Source organism: Scyliorhinus torazame, chromosome 3, assembly GCF_047496885.1.
Source record: "Scyliorhinus torazame isolate Kashiwa2021f chromosome 3, sScyTor2.1, whole genome shotgun sequence".
NCBI lineage: Eukaryota > Metazoa > Chordata > Chondrichthyes > Carcharhiniformes > Scyliorhinidae > Scyliorhinus > Scyliorhinus torazame.
Window position 1 is genome coordinate 47,588,380 of NC_092709.1, and position 22,862 is coordinate 47,611,241.

A 22,862-nucleotide genomic window follows, 5' to 3' on the forward strand; every position below is an offset into this window, starting at 1 on the left:
CTGTGGGATCGGGGTGGATTGGCATGAAACACCATTGCTGCAGCCTGCAAGGCAGCTGTGCAGCTGCGCACGCCGCTGACTGCCCACTGTGAACTTAGGGTCACCACCCCCGGGCCACCCCCACTAGGAGTCCTCTGACCCAGCTGCATGATGGACGTGCTCCAGCGCAACCAGTGCCATCTTGTTGGTTGGGATGGTGTGTGTGGGGAGTGAAATGTGTATATGCGGCTGCAGCTTGTCACCTCCCGAGTGTCAATCACAGACCCAGTGAATCCTGCATCGTTTCTCGTTGGAATCGATTGTGTTCCACGTGGCACCAGTGCTAGCCCCTCAACGGCCACTGAATCGGTCCATGTGCGGCGCCAGTTTTGTTGTCGTGGAAGTCCGTGAATCCTGCCCTGGGGTCAACACTTAGTCTCAGGAATGGAGAATTCCGTTGAGAAGAGTTAAATTTCTTAACAGCTTTCTTGACAACTCTGTTGACAGTTCCAATGAGCTTTGCAGTTCCAAAGAGTTTATGTACTTTTTATGCACATTCATGTTGCTTTTAACAATCCTAAAGGGACTTGATATCTTCCAAACAACACCGGTCTTCTCCCAAGAGTATTCTGGAATCATATCCAAAAAGGTACCTTGCTTCTCCAAGAGGGTATCCTGTCTCCCTCATAGCTCTGGTAAGCTTAGACCTTCGGACACCCCACTGAAAATCAGATCTGGCGAAGGAAGCTGCACTTTAACTTGTGCAATTGTCTCGGTAAACCATGGCTGTGCTTTCCAGAACCCGCATCCCCCCCGCCCCCCACCACAAAGAAATGGCGGGGAGGGGTGGAGGTTCAGGTGTGGGACTTCCAGATTCATGTCTTCACAGCCATTTTCCTGAAGATGCAGAGCTTCTTCATCTGTGCAAAACGTCAGGCCCCTTGTTTTCTGTGAAAGTCCCCACTTTCTTTAGGTAAATTAAAATAACTTTGTGCTTCAGCACAGTTGCACTGATTTTTATTGGAAGCAAACATGTTCAAAGTATTTGAATTGGTTGTCCCCCAAGATATCTTTGACTAGCAAATGGGGTGATCTTATATATGTTTGCCTGCAGCCATTCCATTTCAGCATTTATTGGGTTTTTTTACATTTCTTGTTCAGTTGAGCGAGCATTAGATTAGCAGGTTATCCTATCGCCGCTGGGGCTTGGGGTTGATTCCAGTCCTGATTATTGAGCCCTGTGCTGATTATATCAGAATTTCATTCATGGTAAAGGATACTTCAGTGAGGGGGATTTTATCAAGAATGTGCCATTTCTGATAGCATAACTGGATGTGTGCACCACTTCTGCTGCCTTACATTTTCCTGTTTCCCACAGAAGTGGTGCTATGCATGGGAGACATATGCGACCACACAGCAGGCTATGCTTTTCATAGGTGAAACCCTCCATCAACTGCCAATGCAGCATATGTTGGTGGTTATCAGTGAGCCTCCTGGTCAAACAAGGAGACTCCGTGTCACAGCCAAAACCAACCTGCCGAATCCCATTGCCATTAACGTAAGATTTGAGAGCACAAAAGTGGTCTCGGCGTTTTTCGAAATTAAATGTTACTTGTAAATATTTTCCGTTACATTGGTTTCACTTTATTAACATATGCATCATCATCATTATTTATTGAGACTAACTTAGAGAGCTAAATGTACTGGCATGCCACATGGTTGGCACACATTGATGGGAATAGGAAGTTAGAGACATTGGCTATATTATGGAAGAAATAATGTTGTGTTTCTTTGTTTACTCTTTATTGAATGTTCATGTTAGTATCTAGTGGTGTACTCACCACACTGCTAGATAGGGCTGAACGTGCAGGATCAACTGACCATCCCTTCCATTATTATAAAAGATATTGCTGCAATTTAGCAGCTGCGCTAGTCTCGGGCGTAAATCCCGTAATGGCCACTAAATATCGCGCGCCAAGGTTAAAAATGGAATCTGCGTTGGTGAGAATCCCGAGCATGCTTTTCCCCGCTCCCGCCGATGATGTGATCGGGTTCACGCACATGAAGGGCATAAATCTGATTAGTATAGATTATTGTAATGATGATTAGCGGGCTGAACGCCCTCACCGTATGTTTCCACCCACCCGGTGCGTCACTCCAGCGTGGGTCACTACTGGTTTTCAAAAAATTGAAAACCAATCATGATGACCACACTGGGGATGCACAGTGAGGTCTAGTCCCTGGGTGGTGTGGGATATGGCTGGGCAGTGCCCTGGCAGGATCCCTTGGCAGTGCCCCCCAGAAGTGACAGAGTGGCAGTGTCAACGGGAGGTCCTCTGGTGAGCCCCATTAGGGGGTTCCCCATATGTGTTGGGGGGGGGGGGAGGTGATACCTGTGAGGGTGCATGCATTGGTGTGAGGGTGGTGTCTGCATTAGGGTGTGGGGAGGGCAGTGCCTGTAAAGAGGGGGAGCAGTGCCCCGATCGTAGGGAGAGGTGGGCTCACCCTGATGCTTTTGGGGGGGGTGGGCGGGTTGGGATGGAGCCTGTGAAGGAGGTTGGTGCCTCAATCTTTGCGTTGTGGGGAAGGGTGACCCAAAGCTTTGGAGGGAGGGGAAGGGAAGGTTCACCCCAATGCTTGCATTGTGCCGGGGTGGGGGGGTCCCGATGCTTGAGGGTCGGTTCCAATGTCCGTGGAGGGGGTCCTTGAACTTAACTTTGAGATTGGGGACACCATTTAAAATTCAGGTGATGCCGGCGTGCTTAGGCCCCATCCCTCCAGTTGGCTTTCTGATTCTCACCAACACTTGAAATTGCACAGAGTGCTGTTTAATCAGTTGAGTAAAGGCGTCTGGGAAGCTGTCAAGTTTCACACACCCTTTCTCTCCTGATCCAAGACACTGTGTAAGTTTTGAAAATTGCAGCCATTGTCTGAGATCACACTCAGTGTGGATAATGGAGGTGTTGTAGATGAACTCAGCGCCTTTAAGAATTCTGCCAGCCAATACCTTGAGAAGTACCCACATTTGGGTATTACTAACTCCATCCTTTAGAACCCTCATTTTGTTATTTTGACTGACTATTCTCCCCAATGAACTCTGGATGCCAGGCTTCACTTCTCCATGCTCCTCTGCCCTCTCCGGAACACTCTTCCATTTCTCTATAACTCCAACCTCACCCTGTGTCCTCCCCTGGATCGCTCTTCCACTCCTTCATGCCACTGACCCCACTCTGCACCCCCTCCCCCCAAATCGCTGGCTCACCCTCGCCCGTTCCAAGCTTCCGGGCAAGCTGTCATTCTCCTCAAATGAAAAATGAAAATCGCTTATTGTCACAAGTAGGCTTCAAATGAAGTTACTGTGAAAAGCCCCTAGCCGCCACATTCCGGTTGCTGTTTGGGGAGGCTGGTACGGGAATTGAACCGTGCTGCTGGCCTGCCTTGGTCTGCTTTAAAAGCCAGCTATTTAGCCCAGTGTGCTAAACCAGCCCCTGCTCCCCTTGCATGTGCCGTTGCATTAAATGAGGGAAACCACTGAGCTTGCACAAAGTCGACTGGTGCACATCAGCTTTGAACAAACATATACCGTGTGCCACAGGATTCTCTTGCTTCGCAAACTTTATCTTGCAGGCAGGGTTTAATTTTTGTAAAGTTTTATGCTAATTAATATTCGAGGCATACAAATGTATTACAAATATGAACCCAGCACAGTCTGGCGTGAGGCTAGACACGACATGGAATTTATCTCTGCATCTCAACGTACTGTTGGAAAATACAGGTTTCTCAACCTGTCTAATTAAGCCAATCCACACGCCATTGCTCGTCCATCAAATGCCCCCACATTGTTAAACCTTCCACACAATCTGCCTGTGTCCTGAAGGTAACGCCTGCTTTGTTTTTTGTATATCTCTCAGCCTATATAGATCAAACAAAAATCCGTTTTATTACTAAACCTGGCAAATTTCAGGACCAGGGACCAACTCCAGTTCCAAACAGATTAGATTAACTGAATTGAAGATTATTCTTATCGGCAGGTCAACGGTTGCGAGGAAAATTTGCAATTCTCAATTTGTAACCATTCAAGCCTTTAAGTGCCTTGTCACCTTTATTCTCTAAAACAGGTTTAATTCTTGGAATTTTGTACTGCTTTGGAATTATTAATTTGCTTGTGAGTATGAATTATTGAGGGAGGCTGTTAATTTGCTGATATTAACTAGGATTTTCTTTAGCTGCTGTATGTGAAATAAAGTCAATCATCCTTTCTTTTTCTTATTGCACCTTGCATCTTTTCCACTTGGTGTGTTTCAGTTTCCTCAATCTCTGCCACCTCTGGAGCCAACAGCTGAGGGATAAAACACAAGGGGCGGGATTCTCCAACCCCCCGCCGGGTCGGAGAATCGCCGGGGGCTGGCGTGAATCCCGCCCCCGCCGGTTGCCGAATTCTCCGGCACCGGATATTCGGCGGGGTGGGAATCGCGCCGCGCCGGTTGGCGGGCACCCCCCAGTGATTCTCCGGCCCGCGATGGGCTGAAGTCCCGCTGCTGGAATGCCTGTCCCGTCCCGCCGGCGAGAATCAAACCACCTCTCATACCGGCGGGACAAGGCGGCGCGGGCGGGCTCCGGGGTCCTGGGGGGGGGGGGCGCGGGGCAATCTGGCCCCAGGGGGGTGCCACCACGGTGGTCTGGGCCGCGATCGGGGCCCACCGATCCACGGGCGGGCCTGTGCCGTGGGGGCACTCTTTTCCTTCCGCCTTCGCCATGGTCTCCACTATGGCGGAGGCGGAAGAGACCCCCTCCATTGCGCATGCGCGGGGATGCCATGAGTGCCCGCTGACGCTCCCCGCGCATGCGCCGCACGGCAAAGTCATTTCCGCGCCAGCTGGCGGGGCACCAAAGGCCTTTCCTGCTAGCTGGCGGGGCGGAAATCAGTCCGGCGCGGGTTTAGCCCCTCAAGGTGAGGGCTCGGCCTCTCAAGGTGCGGAGAATTCCGCACCTATGGGGCGGCGCGATGCCGGACTGATTCGCGCCGTTTCTGGCACCGGTCGGCGGACATCGCGCCGATTGCGGAGAATCCCGCCAAGATCCTTGTGCATCGAGGTGTTGAGAAAGACTGTGGAACAGAGTAGTCCCTTTATGTGTAAAACATATAAAGGGAGATGGTTTCAAGTGATTGCCCTCTCTCCCCAGTCCGCTCAATATTACATTCATCTGGTTGTTTCGTACTACAGAACTTGAGTATTGATGAAAAAAAGATCCATATGAAAGCTTTCCATCTTGCATGTTGAAAGTTTCTTCTCATGCAGTATACATTGTTTTCCCCTTATACTGGTATTGTTGTGAAGTGTTTTCTGATCAGTGCAAGACATGCTTTGACATGTCTCTTTATTTAACAATACTGTACATACCTTCTTGAACCTGTATAGGAAGATAAAGGGATTGCTAGGCAACTGAGATTTATTAGACACTGGAGAATAGTAACTCTCTTTTTGTTTTTAGGAATTGCCTTTGAATGCTCATAAAGGTGTACCTGTAAGTATTGGATATACTTTTCTACACAATTAAGACAAATTCAATGTTGAACCCTTTTATCGTGCAGTTTATTACCTAATGGCATAATAAAACTGTTCATACAGTCCTCTATTATATTGCTATTATCCTAGAATTAGCCTCTTCTCTAGTGCCAAATGAAGAACAGGGGTGTTGTAGGTGGTGCGTAAAAAAACGGATTCATAATGGTACTTTTCACATTGTAATTGCGTCCTTCCCAGGGAGAGTGCAGTTGCAGTGCAAATTTGCATAGTAGTTTCCAGTATAAATGTGGACATAAAGGACAAGATTTTCCCAGATAAAAGCCGATTGGGGGCAGGAAAAGCTGTGTTGAAGCTGCCAGCAGCAACAGCGATGGGCCTTAGGCTGAAAGACCTCATGGGCAGGTCCCACAACGTAATGCTGGTGGGACGGACTGTGATTGAACCCGTCCCGCCAGCAACTTGGTTTCTGGAAGATCAGGGCATCATTTTTAAAGGGTGTCTCAGTGCATCATGGTTCACCAGGAAACCCCATTGCACTACCCCTGGCTCTGCCTGGGTGCCAGGAGGTAGTGCCTGGGCATGACCCTCTTTTCTTCCTCCCCCCCCCCCCCCCCCCCCCCCCCCATCACCCATCACCATTGCGTATATTTCTTTCAGCCCTGCTTCCTCCTTTCCCACTCTCTGACATGCTGGTATTCTTAGCAGCAGTAACACCCTGCTCCAAGCACTTTTCCTAACTTCAAAAACTCCAATGTTAAGAAACTTTCAAATAAACTTCATATAAATTAATGATTTTGTTTCTTTAAATGATCAAGTCACATCATTTATTTCAGTCACACACCTATCATATGTCGATGGTGGAGGGGGGAGTTTGTGGTGGGGTGCCAATCAAGCGGGCTGCTTTATCCTGGACAGTGTCGAGCTTCATGAGTGTTGTTGGAGCTGCATTCATCCAGGCAGTTGAAAGTTAACCACATTGACCTTGACTGGTTACCTCACTTCACTGCTCAACGTCCAACTCCACAACCTGTCCTGTTTTGTTAAAGAAAACTATTGTTTTAAAGAAGCTAATGAAGTAGCCGCTGAGAGAAATCTGCCATGCACTTGCATATGGAAATGAGGCGGCTACTACACAATTTAAGATTTTTACAGACATTTTAAAAGAATAACTGCATTCTATTTTCATCAAAACATTTTTTTCTTTTAGGAATTAAAGTTATACACGCCTGACATTGTACCAGTAAGTATTAGTTATTGGAATGTCATCATTTTCTGCACTAATAAGATAAATTGAAAGATTGAGTTGTTAATTGACTAGCAGAATAATAATTAATGGATAAATGAACTGATCACACATTCCTATGAACTAGTAAGCTGCAGAACTGGCTTTCTCTCCAGCTGTGTGCGTAAGATGGGATGGTGGGCTGTAGGGCAAGTTTCTTTGTCCATATTTAAAATTGAACAGGCTGTGATAAATTGATTTACAATCTGTAATCGCTCCACGTTACATCCTGGAAAGTCAGATTCCTTCCCTCTAAACTGTTCGTTGGTCATTTTACTGAAGTGTTTCAAATGTTCTTAAAAAGGGCAAAATATGCCATCCTGGCCAGTGATCAATCTGGTTGATTTGGCATCAATATCCAGAACTGCAAATTAATTCCTTGACTGTAACACTCTTTAGTTTCCAACATACTACTGCCAAGTGAAGGGCATTGGCAATTTCTGTTGGCGGATAGGATTAATTATAACCTATATATAATATGGTGTGTCCCCTCCTGGAGTTGTCTGTGCAGACCCAACTCGCCGTACAATGATTCTTTGACAACATTTTTATATTATAGTATTGTGCATAAAGTTAGTGGAAGGGAGGATCTCTTGAACCTCCCACTACCTGACACAACTTTGAGTCTATCTAGGCTTAATTTGGGGACATTGATTGATTTTATGACTGTTATAACCTGCCTGCTTACCTCTGGCTGGGGACTAATGACAATCCCACAATCATGTGGGAGTATGAGCTTCCCCAATGAGGGGGGCGGAGAAATCATTAGCAGACTCCCTGTATAAATAAAGCTGGCCAGTTTGGAATGCTGCGCTGGAAAGCTGGAACCAGTATGCACAACGGATGCATTACTATTTCCGGGCAAACAACATCACCAAAAACTAGCGCCAGGTGGTCATATTGCTCACCGCCTGTGGCCCGCATACGTTTGGAGTGATTAGGAGCCTTATGTACCCAGCTGCACCGGACACCAAAACGTTTGATGAACTTGTGAACTTAGTGGGGCAGCATTTTAACCCAACCCCGTCCACGATAGTCCAACGTTACCGGTTTAATACCGCTGAGAGGACCCCAGGAAAATCCCTTGCTGACTTAATATCCAGGCTACGCAGGATTGCGGAGTACTGTGACTATGGTGAGACCTTGTCAGAAATGTTTTGCAACCGTTTGGTTTGCGGTATTAACAATGCGGCCACCCAGAGAAAGTTGTTAGCGGAGCCAACATTGACTTTTCAACAGGCCATTCAAATAGTATTGCCCCGAGAGAGCGCAGAACGAGGAGTGCAGGAGCTACAGGGAATGGAGGTGCATGCCTTGGAGCACAATCCCTTCCATCCGAAAGCGTCCCCCTGCGGTACTTTGGGCGAGGCGACATCCGGATCGACGCCAGTGGCCGTCTGACATTCCTCCCCGAAGGGAGCCTTCTCCAGAGCCAATGGGTGAGGAGCCATGTCCGTGTCAGACTTGTAAGCGCCGACCCCGTCACGGACGCCGGTCCTGGGGGCGCCAGAAGAGCCGTTGTTCCGACCAAAACTGGGGCCAGCCCAGGGGCCGTAACTGGGACCAGCCATGGGGCCGTACCTTCCATGTGGATGAACCTGCGACGACTACTCCTGAGGACGTGGAGACGGAGGACGACTGCCTGTAGCTGCATTGTGTGGCAGCTCCCCGTGTGGCCCCCATGAAGGTGGCAGTACGGGTCAATGGTCACCCACTTGAGATGGAGTTGGACACTGGCGCAGCGGTCTCCGTGATCGCTCAGAGGACATTCGACCGCATCAAGCAGGGTATACAGACCCTTACATTAATTGACACACAGGCCAGGTTGGCCACCTACACCGGGGAACCATTGGACATTGCAGGAACTACGATGACCCCTGTTGTTTATGGATGTCAGGAGGGGCGTTTCCCACTTATCGTGGTGCGCGGCCACGGTCCCAGCCTGTTGGGCCGGGACTGGTTGCGCCATTTGCGGTTGCAGTGGCAGCACATCCTCCAAACAGGTTCTGGAGGGTTGACTGAGGTGCTAGGACGATACCCAGATGTATTCCAGCACTGTTTGGGGAAAATAAAAGGGGCTGTAGCCCATATCCAAGTCGAACCAGGAGCCACGCCGTGCTGTTTCCGGGTCGCTCGGTGCCTTACGCCTTGCTCGAGAAGGTAGAAGGGGAGCTCACTCGTTTGGAGACTTAGGGTATTACCAGGCCAGTTTGTTTCGCTGACTGGGCAGCACCAATTGTACCTGTAATGAAGCCAGATGCCACAGTTTGCTTGTGCGGCGGCTATAAAGTACATTGAATACGGCTTCCCGACTCGACCGATATCCAATGCCTCGCATAGAGGACCTATACGTGAAGCTTGCAGGTGGACTCTCGTTCACAAAATTAGATATGAGTCATGCCTACCTACAGTTGGAGCTGGACCCCACCTCCCGGCCATATGTAACGATTAATACACACCGGGTCCTGTATGAATATACTCGTTTGCCCTTTGGAGTATCCTCTGCCTGCGCTATTTTTCAACGCGTCATGGAGGGCATTTTGAGAGGTTTACCGTGTGTTGCTGTCTACTTAGATGACGTTTTGATCACGGACGTCGGAGCAGGAATATTTGGAATATTTGGAGGCTGTCCTTAGACGCTTTTCGGAGACTGGAGTTTGTTTACGTCGCACAAAGTGCGTCTTTCAGGCGAAGGAAGTAGTCTACCTGGGTCCTCTATCGGGTGGACCGCGAAGGTTTGCACCCTGTTGCAGAGAAGGTGCAATTCAACAGGCGCGCGCCCCGACTGACACTTCGCATCTTCGTTCTTTTCTCGGCCTCGTAAACTATTACGGGAAGTTCCTCCCCAATCTGGCAACTATGCTGGCCCCGTTGCACCTTCTGCTAAAGAAGAATCACACCTGGGTTTGGGGTCAGCCGCAAGAAACCGCTTTCCGGCGGGTAAAACAACAATTGTTGTCGTCTGGGTTACTAACCCACTATGATCCTGGGAAGCCTTTGCTCGTCACATGTGATGCATCCCCATATGGTATTGGGGCCGTCCTGTCCCACAAGATGGAGAACGGGGCCTTGCGGCCGACAGTTTTCGCCTCCCGCACATTGACTGCAGCGGAAAAAAAGTACGCGCAGATCGAGAAGGAGGGCCTGGCAGTGGTTTTCGCGGTGAAACGCTTCCACCAGTATGTGTACAGCCGCCATTTCACCATCATGACTGATCATAAGCCTCTGCTGGGACTTTTCAGAGGGGATAAGCCAATACCGCCCATTGCTTCCGCACGGATCCAGCGCTGGGCTTTGTTGCTCGCTGCATACGAGTGTTCTCTGGAGCACAAACCAGGAAACCAGATAGCGAATGCCGAGCACTGAGCCGATTGCCTTCATCGACCGGCCCCATGTCGACCCCCACGACCGGTGAGGTGGTTGCAACCCTAAATTTTATGGACACCTTGCCTGTCACGGCATCACAGATCCGTGAGTGGACCCAGACGGAGCCAGTCCTGTCAAAGGTTCGGCACATAGTCCTGTATGGTGGGCAGCATAGACAGCTCCCAGGCAAGTTGCAGGCTGTCAAAATTCAGCGTGGAAGACGGCATCCTCTTGTGGGGGACACATGTGATTGTCCCGGAAAAAGGACAGGAGCTGATACTAAGAGACTTGCACAATGGGCATCCAGGTGTGACCAAAATGAAAATGTTGGCCCGGAGTTATGCCTGGTGGCCAGGCCTCGACACCGACTTTGAGAAGGTGGCCCAAAACTGCTCCATTTGCCAGGAGCATCAGAGGCTTCCGCCGGCCGCGCCCCTACATCACTGGGAATGACCTTGGGTGCGCTTGCATGCAGATTTTGCCAGCCCTTTTCAAGGATCCATGTTCTTTCTATTAATTGATGCCCAGTCTAAATGGCTAGAGGTGCATAAGATGGTGGGCACAACGTCCTGCGCAACAATCGAGAAGATGCGTTTGTCTTTTAGTACGCATGGCCTCACCGAGGTGCTGGTCACGGACAACGGCACTCCGTTCACAAGTGAGGAGTTTGCGAGGTTCATGAAGATGAACGGCATACGCCATATCCGCACTGCCCCGTACCACCCGGCTTCAAAGGGGTTGGCGGAGCGCGCAGTGCAGACATTCAAACGAGGCCTAAAGAAGTAGTCTTCCGGGTCAATGAGACTGGCTCGTTTTTTGTTTTCATATAGGACCACCCCGCATGCAGTAACTGGGGTAGCTCCTGTAGAACTCCTATTGGGCCGGAGACTTCGCACCCGCCATAGCATGGTTTTCCTGGACATTGGCGCAAAAGTACGCCGCACACAAGAACGGCAGGGACATGGTTTTTCTCGGCATCGGCCAATTCAGCAGTTTGCGCCCGGTGACCCAGTGTTCATTCGGAATTTTGCTGGTGGTGCCCAGTGGGTCCCTGGCGTAATCTTTCGCCAAACAAGCCCTATCTCTTACCAGGTGCAAGCCCAGGGTCGTCTCCAGCGCAAACATGTTGACCACGTTCGGTCCAGAAGACTATCCCTTCCAAAGATTCCCCGCCCCCGGAGCTCATTTCTACAGCAATAGAGACCAGACACAATGGAAAGTATTCCTCACAATCTTCCTTTGGTGCCTCACTCAAAGCCTGCGCAGGCCATTACAGAACCGCGCGGAGTCAGAGACGCCGAGATGATGGAGGCAGCAGACTCCGACTCTGAGATGGAGACACAGGACGCCTCAGAGGGGGACTCCTCGGGCCCACGGGCCGTGGATGTACAACCGTTGCGCCGTTCATCACGGAAGCGCCGGTCTCCGTCTCGTTACACGCCGCCTGATGCAGCGCCTCGTGCAAATGGTGTCCGGCCTGTGGCAAAATGAGTCCGACGCCCTCCTTCGCCAGGGTCTTTGGTGGATTCCTTGGACTTTGGGGGGGGAGGGATGTTATAACATGCCTGCTTACCACTGGCTGGGGACTAATGACAATCCCACAATCCTGTTAGAGTATGAGCTTCCCCAACGAGGGGGGCGGAGAAATCATTAGCAGACTCCCTGCATAAATAAAGCTGGCCAGATTGGAACCAGCAGGAAGGAGTGAGCAGCAAGGGAAGTTGCTGCTGCTATTGTCTATACATATGTTATTGTAAATAAATGTTACTTCATTGTATCCTTAAAACTCGTGCTGGATTCTTCGTGGCCCTCACAAAAATTACAGAAGAAATATTTTACGATTCTCCCTCATTCAAACTGATCTGATTCATAACTCAGCACACAGAATGGAACTCTGCAGCAACACTCCCATTGTTCAAATGGGAAGAAGGCCAGAACATTCACATGAGGAATTAAGTGAGATGCTGGAAGTCTGCCGTACATGTGGAAGTGTAGGGACGGATGTCTTTCAGGAAAGAGAAAATTGGCAGGCTGAGGTTGATTCCTTTTAAACATTGCCACAGCTAGTTTTAAACTTTGATCCTGTAACACTGAAGGAAATTATGTGGTTGCAGAAGGTTGAGATTAAAATCAAGTCTGAACACCGGGGGGGGGGGGGGGGGGGGGAGATCTTTCTGAACATGCGCAGATGCAGTGTCCAGAGCCTGTGCCAGCTGCCTGCATTAAACACTTGTAACTCCATGCTAATTTGGATAATCCTAGGGAGTTTCCCTTTGCAGATACTGTCCCAACTCAGTGCTGCTGTAATTGTCACACTGTTTACAGAAAGATTTTTGTCAGTTATCTTTCTTAATGAGGCGTCACTGTTGAATGTGTTTTGTTGACTTGATTGGGTAGTAGTCTGGCTGTAACTTTAAATTTAGCAGCAGAGGTTCCTTGGGTAACATCACTGATTAAATCATTCGAATGGTAGGCACGATGCAATCACTCAGCTATTTAAAGAAAAATGACTATATTTCTGCTCTGTCTATATTGCAGCTCGAGGTAATGCTAATTTTCCGAAAAGTGCCATGCCTTTCTTTATTTTGAAAATGCAGTTTGCATTGATTTTCTGCATCAACTACACCCTGTTTTTTAAGGGGTGCAGAAATGCCTGGTTTTATTTTTGTAAAGTGTTTATTAACTTTTCAAAGTGGTTTACTAACAGCCAACTGCCCCCAGAACGGCGCGCCAGCTCTCCTTGCCTTCCCCACACCCTTTGCCTCTTCGTCTCACAACCCCACTATTCCCTCCCAGGGCCCATCACTGCTTCTGGAATAGACAGCAGGGAGGGAAAGGGGAGTAAAGCGGCTTTGGAAACGAGCAGGAAGGGAATGTAAGGAAAACAGCAAGGGGATTAGGTGGATGCGAAGGGAGCGGTGAAGAGGGCGTGGGAATATGAGGGGCGCAATAAAGTAATATTTAATCTGCTTACTTTTCCCTCAGCATCACTGTTTTGAAACTGCTATCAATTGCTTCATTGAAGAACTGAAAGTTTTGAACCATGAATTTTCATTTGATTCTTACAAATTCAAAAACCAGGAAAGGTTGAATAGGAATGCAAAAGTATTTTCTAAATTTATCAGGGTAAGTTCTTGAGTAACTTTTCAATACCGTATAAAACATTTTGGTTTTGACAAAGGGCAGGGTGCTCTATCTATGTGCTATCTTTGTGATGGAACATCAAGCTTCTTCAAGTTACCCAGGGATTAGTCAGGAAAAATAACTGATGAGCATTGTTGCTAACTTTTGGTTGGTTCAATTGGCTCTGTTTTATAACCTTTGCTCTCGAGTCGCCAGGTATCTTTATGATACCGCCACGAGGTTCAAGTCCAAGTAATGATCAATAACTCAACACACCAATTAGTAAGATTCAAATCAAAGCACATTTATTATACACAGTAATCGCTACTCATGCACAAATTCTATGTCTAAGCTACTTCTACAACTAACAGGCCTATACTTAACTTCGGACTGGCCCACCAGGTCAGGAGAACAAATGGCCTTTTGTTTGGAACCTGCACTTGCGGGATTCAAAGCCGTATGGACTGGTAGCTAGGAGCGCCTATCTCGTAGCGAGCGTTGACTTGAGACTTACTTCAGGGATGCGGCAGCTTGGACCGTTCACTCTCAGGGGTTGCTTCGCGTTGCTGAGTGATCTGGTCAAGGAGAACGATTTGAACTTGGGGGCTTAACTGTATAGTCCCCAGGGGCTTCCCGCCTTTCGGGGCGGACCCTGTACCTGGTTCTAGGTGATTGGACTTCGTTCCAATCGCTTGGTTCGATTTCTCCAATACTGGAGCGGTTCCCTGATCGATGGGGGGTCTTGAGGTGTCCGTTAACCTCTTTTGTGTTGTCTCCTGCTAGCCCCGGGGAGTCTGACTTGGCTTTGTTTATCCCAAATGTTGCGATTGTTCCTGGGGATTGCTCATTAGTATGTAGATGGCTGATACATTATTATGCTGATGGTCGCTGGTATCGATACTGTCTGGGCTTTTGCAGAGTTTAATACACAGTAACTTGCACCTGACAGTTTCTGCCTGTCTTGGCTGAATTTCCGCTCAGCCTTTGCTGTTCTCCATTTTAAATCGGGACTTGGCCAACTCAGGTGGCTACACTTCCTCCTTGTGATCCTAACTGCGTTGTTTTTCATTCCCTGACCCGGCGAGCACTTCTTCTATGGCCTCTACAACCATAACTATGCAAAAAAATGTTAACTGACAATTCTAAGGGGCACTATGTCAAACAGGGACATGCATTACAAATCAAGAAAATCGGAACCTCTAACTATCCTTAATAAACTACACTCACTCAAACATTTAATCACACTAACTTCCTAAACCATACAAACAAAATCATAACAGTATTATACACATTTTCCTGGCTTGGCAGTCAAGCTCAGGATTGTACAATTGCTCGTGAACATTTCTTTATTTACAACAAATCGCAAACGAATGCTCTTTATTATAGATTGCGGGGGTCGGGGGGCTGGTCATATCCGAAAATAAGAGTTCTTATCCTAAATACCGGGGTGTGAGCGCGGTAGGCTCTCCTTCTCCATTTTCTCAGACGAATAGTCTGCACGATGCAGCAGAATATCGCCAATACCAATAGGGATTCTATTAGGTAGGACAGGGAGTACCAGGTTATAAACCTGTCACACCAGGATGGTGTGGTGTTGCTTGTGACTGGGCTCTGGGTACTGTGGGGAAGTAAATCATTAACGGCTGGGGGGGGGGGGGGGGGTTGAGGTCAGGGGGTTCGCGTGCAACCAAATGTCCATTATAACGATGAGCAACACGGAGGATGTCCTCATGGTTCTTCTTCTTTCACTTCTCTTCTCGTCTCTGGTCCTGGAGCTTCTGGAGTTCTGTGGAATCAAGCATAGTGTCTGTTACTATCTTGGTTCAACATCTCGTATGATAGCCTGTCTGTTCTTTAGTGCCAATTACTCCCTTTATAATTGGTCACTATGTGTTACTCCCTCATTTTCTTTCAAAAACTGAATTTCAGGACAAGACACGCTTACAAATACTGAACCAGTGCGAACCGTCTCGCAGACTGTGTGGTTTACCATCCAAATGTTTGACGATGTAAATAGCATAAGGTTGGCAACCTAAGGGTTACCTGAAACAAAACAAAACTTTTTGAACCAAACTTTCCAAAATGAGGGGAGTATGGGCCGCGAAGGGTAAGAGTTGGATGGAGTCCCCGGGTAGGACGGCGACCAATGCCGTGTGTTCTCTACCCGAGCGTAGCTGACCAGAGGGGGGTTCCCAGGCAGGGCGGGTCCCAATGCCGTTTCTCCACTGCCTGAGCAACCGACAAGAACGGGCAAGAAATGTAGTCATCGTGGTGGGGCTGCCATAGTGGTTCTACCTTCGAACCAGAAGGGCAGTTACGAACGGGCGTCTGTCGACAGACGAGTTCCTCTGAACTGGCGTCTGGGACATTAGCAAGTCTCTGCGGGCAAGTTCTCAGAGGTTTCGGCCGAAAGGGCGTGAGGCTGTGGACATTTTTTTTTTCCAGTCTAACATACAACATTTAACAGAACAAGTACAAACAACATCAAACATGCTGCAGGTTCCATCAGAAAGGACACCGTTTTCTCCCAAGCGGTTCCTTTTAAAACATCATCTGGACACCTCAGTTATCGGTTGCGAACAGGGTCGCAAAGGGGTTCTCGTTTTGGGAGTCAGACTCAAAGTCGTCATCTTCTCCCGGGTGCCAAACTCTCAAATGTATCAGGGCGGATAGGGCTGCTTGGTGTGATTTGGGATCGTTCTCGTCATTCCGGACGAGTCTGTATGAATTATCTCAGTGCCAAAAGCTGGTGTCTAGTTCTGTGGGGACGGAATCGGGGTCGTCATTGTAGGTCGGTGGTCGGTGGTGGGGTTTGTTTAGGAAAGTGATCGTGAAGGGATCACTCGAATCGTGGTCAGATTCGCTGGGTGTGGGTCCTGTTGCATGGAGATAGTAGGGAGGCGTGCTGTGGCTATCGTCCGAGTCACAGTCGCTGTCTCTGCTGCTGCTGTCTGTGGGCGTTCCGGGGCTGAGTCTATAGTCCGGGGGTGGAGTCGGGGTTGAGTCCGTGGCTGGGCTGGACGTGTTGGGGGAGGGTAGGGTTACGTTGGCTGTGGGTGGGGCGTGGTCTGCTGCGTCGAGCATGACGTGGTGTGCGTGGTTATACTGTGTTCCATATGCCTTCAGCTGGTTGATATGGAACCACGCAGTCTTTCCATTGGGGTACTTTATCTTGTAGACGGAAGGGCTTACTTTGTCCGCAATGGAGTACGGACCCGAGTACTTTGGTGACAGGAATGTGCTGGGGTTGTATACGGAGAGCATGACTTGCTGTCCGACACTGAACTCAGTCGCATGCACTGTCTTATCGAAACAGGCCTTGCTCTGTTTCTTTCTTGTGCCCAGTTTCACTGCGGCTGCTAGCTGAGCCGTTTTAACATTCTCTACTAATTGTTTGACTGCGTTCTCGTATGTGAGGGCCATCACTTCGGGGCTGGTCAAGTCTAAGCCTAATAAAAATTCTGTGCCTTTCATGGGGCGTCCGTCCGGTCATGAGGGTGTGTGGGGTGTAACCTGTAGAAGTGGAAACTGTATTTCGCAAAAACATCAGCGCAAAAGGGAGGACCGAGTCCCAAGTGGTGTTGTTTTGCTGGACCATTTTTCTGAGGGTGGATTTTAGGGTCCGATTCATGCGCTCCACGATACCACTCGACTGGGGGTGGTATGCAATGTGGAATTTTTGGGTAATGCCAAATATCGTGAGGACGTTCTTCATGACATGTCCCGTAAAATGGGAACCTTGGTCGGATTCAATGCTGCGAGGGAGTCCCCATCTCGTAAAGATGTGGTGGGTTAAAATCTTGGCTGTGGTCTTTGCCGTGTTAATTCTGGATGGGAATGCTTCCACCCATTTGGTAAACGTGTCTATCACCACGAGTACATATTTATAACCATTCCTGCAAGGGGGCAATGGTCCAATAAAATCAATCTGGAGGTTAGTCCAGGGGCCATTAATGGGTCGGGTGTGACTGAGTTGAGCCTTCTTGGCATATCTGTCCGGATTATTCTGGGCACAGATAAGACAATTCTCAACGTAGTGAGTAACATCTTCTTTTAAACTCGGCCACCAGCAGAGCTGCCTGAGGTGGGCTGTAGTGGGATTGATTCCCTGATGTCCATGACTGTCATGGAACAAACAAATCAGTTGATTCCTGTCCTGTTCAGGAACCACATAAAGGGTGTCTTTTAACACCACACCGTCATGTGTGGTCAGAGCATTTTTAAAACCTCTTGTAGGGTGCTGGATAGTTTCCTTTTAAAATCTCCCAGAGATTGCTGTCCTGCTTCTGGGCCTGCACTAGATCGCGATCTTAGTCTGCGAGACCTGAACTGCATTCACTGGTGCGCTTTCGGGGGGGTGTCCAAAAATATCCATGCCTGGAACCTGCTTTAGCCAGTGCGTCGGCTTTTACATTTCCAAGGGGGGAGGAACGATGGTGACTTCGCACTTGACTATCCCAAAAGTCCTGTTCTGTGCTCTCTCTAAGATGTGACGGAGTAATGGGGCTGAGGGAAGGGTTTTCCGTCTGCGGAAACAAATCCTCTTGCTTTCCACAGGGGTAGGAATTCCGTAAGGCTGTTGCAGACATAGAGGCTGTCCGAATATACGTCTGCTGGGCTGGGGAAGGAATCTGGGTGTTCCACTATGTATGCGATGGCCGCAAGTTCTGCTGCCTGCGCGCCTAAGTGTCCTGGAAATTTTATTGCCATTTCTTCTAGGGCGCGTCCCTGCACGTCCTCAACATAAATACCGCATCCTGTTATGCGCTTCCCTTCTAATATCGTGGAAGATCCATCCACATATATCTTTATGGGTTCGCACGTGTCTGTGTGCTTGGGGCTCTGGGGTGAACTACCTATCTTTCTGGGGGGTGTTTTAGCAATAAAGGGGCCTGTTTTGTGGTGTGGAGAGATATTTTCACATTCATGGCGGGTTCCGGGGTACTGTAGGTTGTCGGCTAAAAAGGTGTGGGTCTTTGTCCTTTTAACAGTGATGTCCCGTCCCTGCAAAAGAAGGGTCCATCTAGCTGCTCAAATCTGACTGACTGTACCGTCCTTGAGTCGTCCGTCCAGTAAAAGTTGGGTGGGGGTGTGTTCGGTGAGAATTGTGATGGGGTTCAGTCCGGTAATGTACGAAAAATACTGTACTGCCCAGAATACTGCGAGCAGGTGCCTCTCACAGGCTGAAAATCCCTGCTCCACAGCATCTAAAACTCTGGAGGCATAAACCACGGGCCTTAACTCTTCGTGCCGTACCTGAAGGAGCACGGCCGAAAGGGTGCGGTCTGTGCTTACTACCTCTATTGCAAAGTGGGAAAGTGGGTCTGGAACTTGTAGTGCGGGGCTGCTATGAGTGATTGCTTCATTGCATCCACAGCATCCGTATGCTGCGGAAGCCATTCCCAGGGGGCTCCTTTCTTTAGGAGGTCTGAGAGGGGTGCTGCCTTGCTGGCGAAACCGTCAATGTGGTTTCGGCAGTAGCCAACCAGTCCTAAAAATGACCGGAGGGCTGAAACGTTCTGGGGAAGGCGCAATTTAGCAATCGAGTCAATCCTTTTCTGCTCGATCTCGTGTTTACCATGCGTGATAATTGTTCCCAAATATATCACCTTGTCTTCCAAAATCTGAGCCTTTTGGGGGTTAACTTTACAACCGATTGAGTGTAAGAGTTCCAGGAGTTCGGACAGAAGCTCGATGTGCTCTTCCTTGGTGTCTGTCTGCAGTAGTAGGTCACTACGTACTGGACCAGACATTCGGGGCGAGAAAATTTGGCTCAACCATTTGCCAGCTGTCGGTGGAAAATGGAGGGGGGAGTTGTGGAATCCTTGTGGCAGGCATGTCCACATGTACTGTTGATTTTTAAAGGTGAAGGCAAATTTTTACTGGCACGCCTTTGCCAATGGAATGGACCAGAATCCATTACTGACATCCAAAACTGTGAAGTATCGGGAATTGAGTCCCTGCTTGAGCATGGTCTCGGGACTTGTGGCTACTGTGGGGGCTGCAGCGGGGGTGATTTTGTTGAGTTCCCGGTAATCGATGGTCAGTCGCCATGATCCATCGGGCTTTCTCACTGGCCAAATCGGGGCATTATTAGTGGAGGCTACTGATCTAAGTACGCCCTGCTCTAATAAGCTCTCGATTACTTTTGCGATTTCTCCCTCTGCTTCTTGGGGAAATCCATACTGTTTTGGGGGTCTTGTGTCAGGTCCTGTGATTTGTACGGAACCAGTCATCCGTCCACAGTCATGTTTGTGGGTCGCGAATGCTGTCCTGTTCTTTTGCAGAACTGCCCTAACCTGCTTGTCCGTGCTAAGCGTGGTCGGGTTGAACCAATATTCGCCGACTGCGCTAATTTTGTTCGCGTATTCACCTATGTTAAGCGTTGCGGGGGCTCTTGCGGATTTTGCCATTTTCCAGACACACTGGCTGACTGGATCAAATGATAGATTGTGGGAATTCATGAAGCCTATTCCCAGAATGTGTTCCGCTGTGTGGGGCAGGTAAACTAAAACTACGGGGTGCTTGGTGGTGATGTTTGCCGATTTGAATGGGTACAGGGGCTGTGATGTGTCCCTGTTGTGAGTGGCCTGTAAAGCCGCTGAGGGTGATGGTGGCTGTAGTGGGCCACGTGTCCTTTTGGAACATGGTGGAAGAATTTATTGTGGTACGGGACCTTCCTGTGTCCCATAGAAATTCGATAGGCTGTCCCCGAATTTTTGCTGCAACTACCGGTCGTCCGGACCTATCCCAAAGGGTGTCGCAGACCCAACTGGGGGAGCCCGTACACCGTCAGTCCGTTCCGTTCAGGTCCGTCTGATCTGAACGGGTGCTCACACTATGAATGGGCTCTGTCTTATTCTTACTTAGAGTGCCCGTCTGCTGGGCTCTCTGTGGCTTTCGTGGGGCATTGAATTCCCTTGGAAAGTGTCTCAATTGTCCACAGTTGTAACACTCCTGTGACTTTTGTGGGGCGCTGTTCTTTCCTTCATTTACCCATGCAGTTTTCTGGTGTGTTTTAACTGCCTGTATATCCGCGTCGGCCTACTTTTCTTCGGGATTTTAAATTGGGGGTTTGCTTTGTACAGACTGCTCCCAGGTGCGGGACAATCTTTTTACTACCCATTTTTCATTGTGAGCCTCCTCTGAGGGATCATAATTCGCGCACGCTTTCTGTCCTGTTTCTGTGGCATGGGAGATAAGGGTGCGGGTCCATTTGGCCATGTCATCTGGGGACAAATGGGCACGGTCTAAGTCTTCAAAAACGGCTGCCAAGTGGATCCACAGGTGTCCAGCGAATGCTGTGGGGTGCTCGGTTTTCTTTTGCCTGCATTTGTTGAGGCCATCTACGGGGTCACCCCGGTTATACTCGATCGCGTCTAGGACCGCGGTATGCATTTATGCAAGGGTGCCTCCTCCTACATTCTGTGGGTCGGGAAGGGCTGCTACGACCGAAGGGTCTAGACTTAAAACTGTGAGCTTTATATATCATCCAGGCCGTACATGGTCGCCTGCTGCTTTACTCTGGCAAAGAAATGGTGGGGGTCTGAGGTGGGGAGGAACGGTGTGATTTTCTCGCACGCGTCCCGTAATTGGGTCACTGTTAAAGGAGTGGTATACAAAAATTCTGTGTCGTCCGATGTGGCTGTGCGGTGGGTGGTTACAGGGTTCATTGGAGCCTGAACTATCTGCTCTGTGGGGGGTTGGGGCGCTTTCCTCTTTTGTGGCTTTCCCTGCGCATATGTTCCCTGAACATATCTCTGCGCTGTCTCGTTTAATTCTTCCCAATCCGGGCCGTCTTCCTCATCTAACTGGGATCCAAAGGTTTCCTGGAATCCTTTTTGGACTGAAAGCAGAGATTGCAGCTCTGCAATCTGCTTCCGGCACTTTGCGTGGTCTAACGAGCTTTGTCTTTGCTCCGTGCTGGCAGCAGTGAGTGCTCTTAACGCTGCCTTCAGGTTACTACACTGCCTCTGCAATGTCTCTACCTGCTTCTCGGTTTCTTCACGTACCAGGACTGCACATTGCGTGTCCTGATAGGCCTTTTCATACTGGGACTGGAAGCTGCTTAAGTGCGCCAGACAAGGCTGGTGTGCCCTCTTGGCATCGTCCACCTCTCCGTCTTTTGCTGCCAACTTCCTCCTCAACTCTAAGTTCTCACTTTCTATCTCACTAACATCGACCTTGCTCATTCGATGTATGCCTTCTATCTCTTCCCAGAGCGTCCTAACGACCTCTTCTGTGCCTCGCAACTGTGCCAAGCAGGACACGATTGCCATCGGCTTGCGAGCTTTCCCTGAGCTCTTCTTGTGAATCTCGCTCAGGTTCTCCCACCAAGTATGTCCTATACTCCTGGGACCTGTTTCCTCGTTGTTACAGAATTCGCTCCAAAGGGGCCATCCTTTCCCTTTGAGGTACATCCTGATTTTTTCTTCCCATACGGGACATTTTCCTACTCCACTGCTGCTGGTCGCTGCGTCCGCAAATTCTTCTGGGTTCATGAGGCGCTCCATTGCCTGCATTGCCATCTTTCTTATCTGGATGCTTCTTTTAAATTTGGAACGGGGGTATTAAGGCGGTGCTGTAAATACGGGTACAGCTTTCGCTATTTTCCGAAATACAAACTCCCGACAGATTTGTCGCAACAAAAAAATCTATCAGTATTGCCTTATAGCCCTGTTAGTTCCGCATGCATACACACACTTCCGAATTATGAGGATTGATCAGAACTGCTTGAACACTTGTGGTTTTCTGTTCCCAATTGGATCTCTAATTCAAATCTTTGGGTTCTCCCGGAGTGGTGAAGCCACTTCTAGATCGGGTCCCATCAGAATGTCGCCAGTAATATGTTGCTAACTTTTGGTTGGTTCAATTGGCTCTGTTTTATTACCTTTGCTCTCCAGTCGCCAGGAATCTTTATGATACCGCCACGAGGTTCAAGTCCAAGTAATGATCAATAACTCAACACACCAATTAGTAAGATTCAAATCAAAGCACATTTATTATACACAGTAATCGCTACTCATGCACAAATTCTATGTCTAAGCTACTTCTACAACTAACAGGCCTATACTTAACTTCGGACTGGCCCACCAGGTCAGGAGAACAAATGGCCTTTTGTTTGGAACCTGCACTTGCGGGATTCAAAGCCGTATGGACTGGTAGCTAGGAGTGCCTATCTCGTAGCGAGCGTTGACTTGAGACTTACTTCAGGGATGCGGCAGCTTGGACCGTTCACTCTCAGGGGTTGCTTCGCGTTGCTGAGTGATCTGGTCAAGGAGAACGATTTGAACTTGGGGGCTTAACTTTACTTTATAGTAAAGGGCTTCCCGCCTTTCGGGGCGGGCCCTGTACCTGGTTCTCGGTGATTGGACTTCGTTCCAATCGCTTGGTTCGATTTCTCCAATACTGGAGCGGTTCCCTGATCAATGGGCGGTCGTGAGGTGTCCGTTAACCTCTTTTGTGTTGGCTCCTGCTGGCGGCGGGGAGTCTGGCTTAGCTTTGTTTATCCCAAATGTTGCAATTGTTCCTGGGGATTGCTCATTAGTATGTAGATGGCTGCTATATTATTATGCTGATGGTTG

The 22,862-nt window shown here is 49.0% G+C and overlaps 1 protein-coding gene across 1 annotated transcript in view; it reads left to right on the forward strand.

Annotated features, from left to right (window-relative positions):
* Positions 1-22,862, forward strand: part of il2 (interleukin 2) — a 107,844-nt gene that overhangs the window by 80,576 nt on the left and 4,406 nt on the right. Inside the window, exons 5-7 of the mRNA XM_072495632.1 lie at positions 5,473-5,505; positions 6,715-6,747; positions 13,141-13,281. Coding sequence (XP_072351733.1) covers positions 5,473-5,505; positions 6,715-6,747; positions 13,141-13,281 — 207 coding nt within the window. The remainder of the gene's footprint in view (positions 1-5,472; positions 5,506-6,714; positions 6,748-13,140; positions 13,282-22,862) is intronic.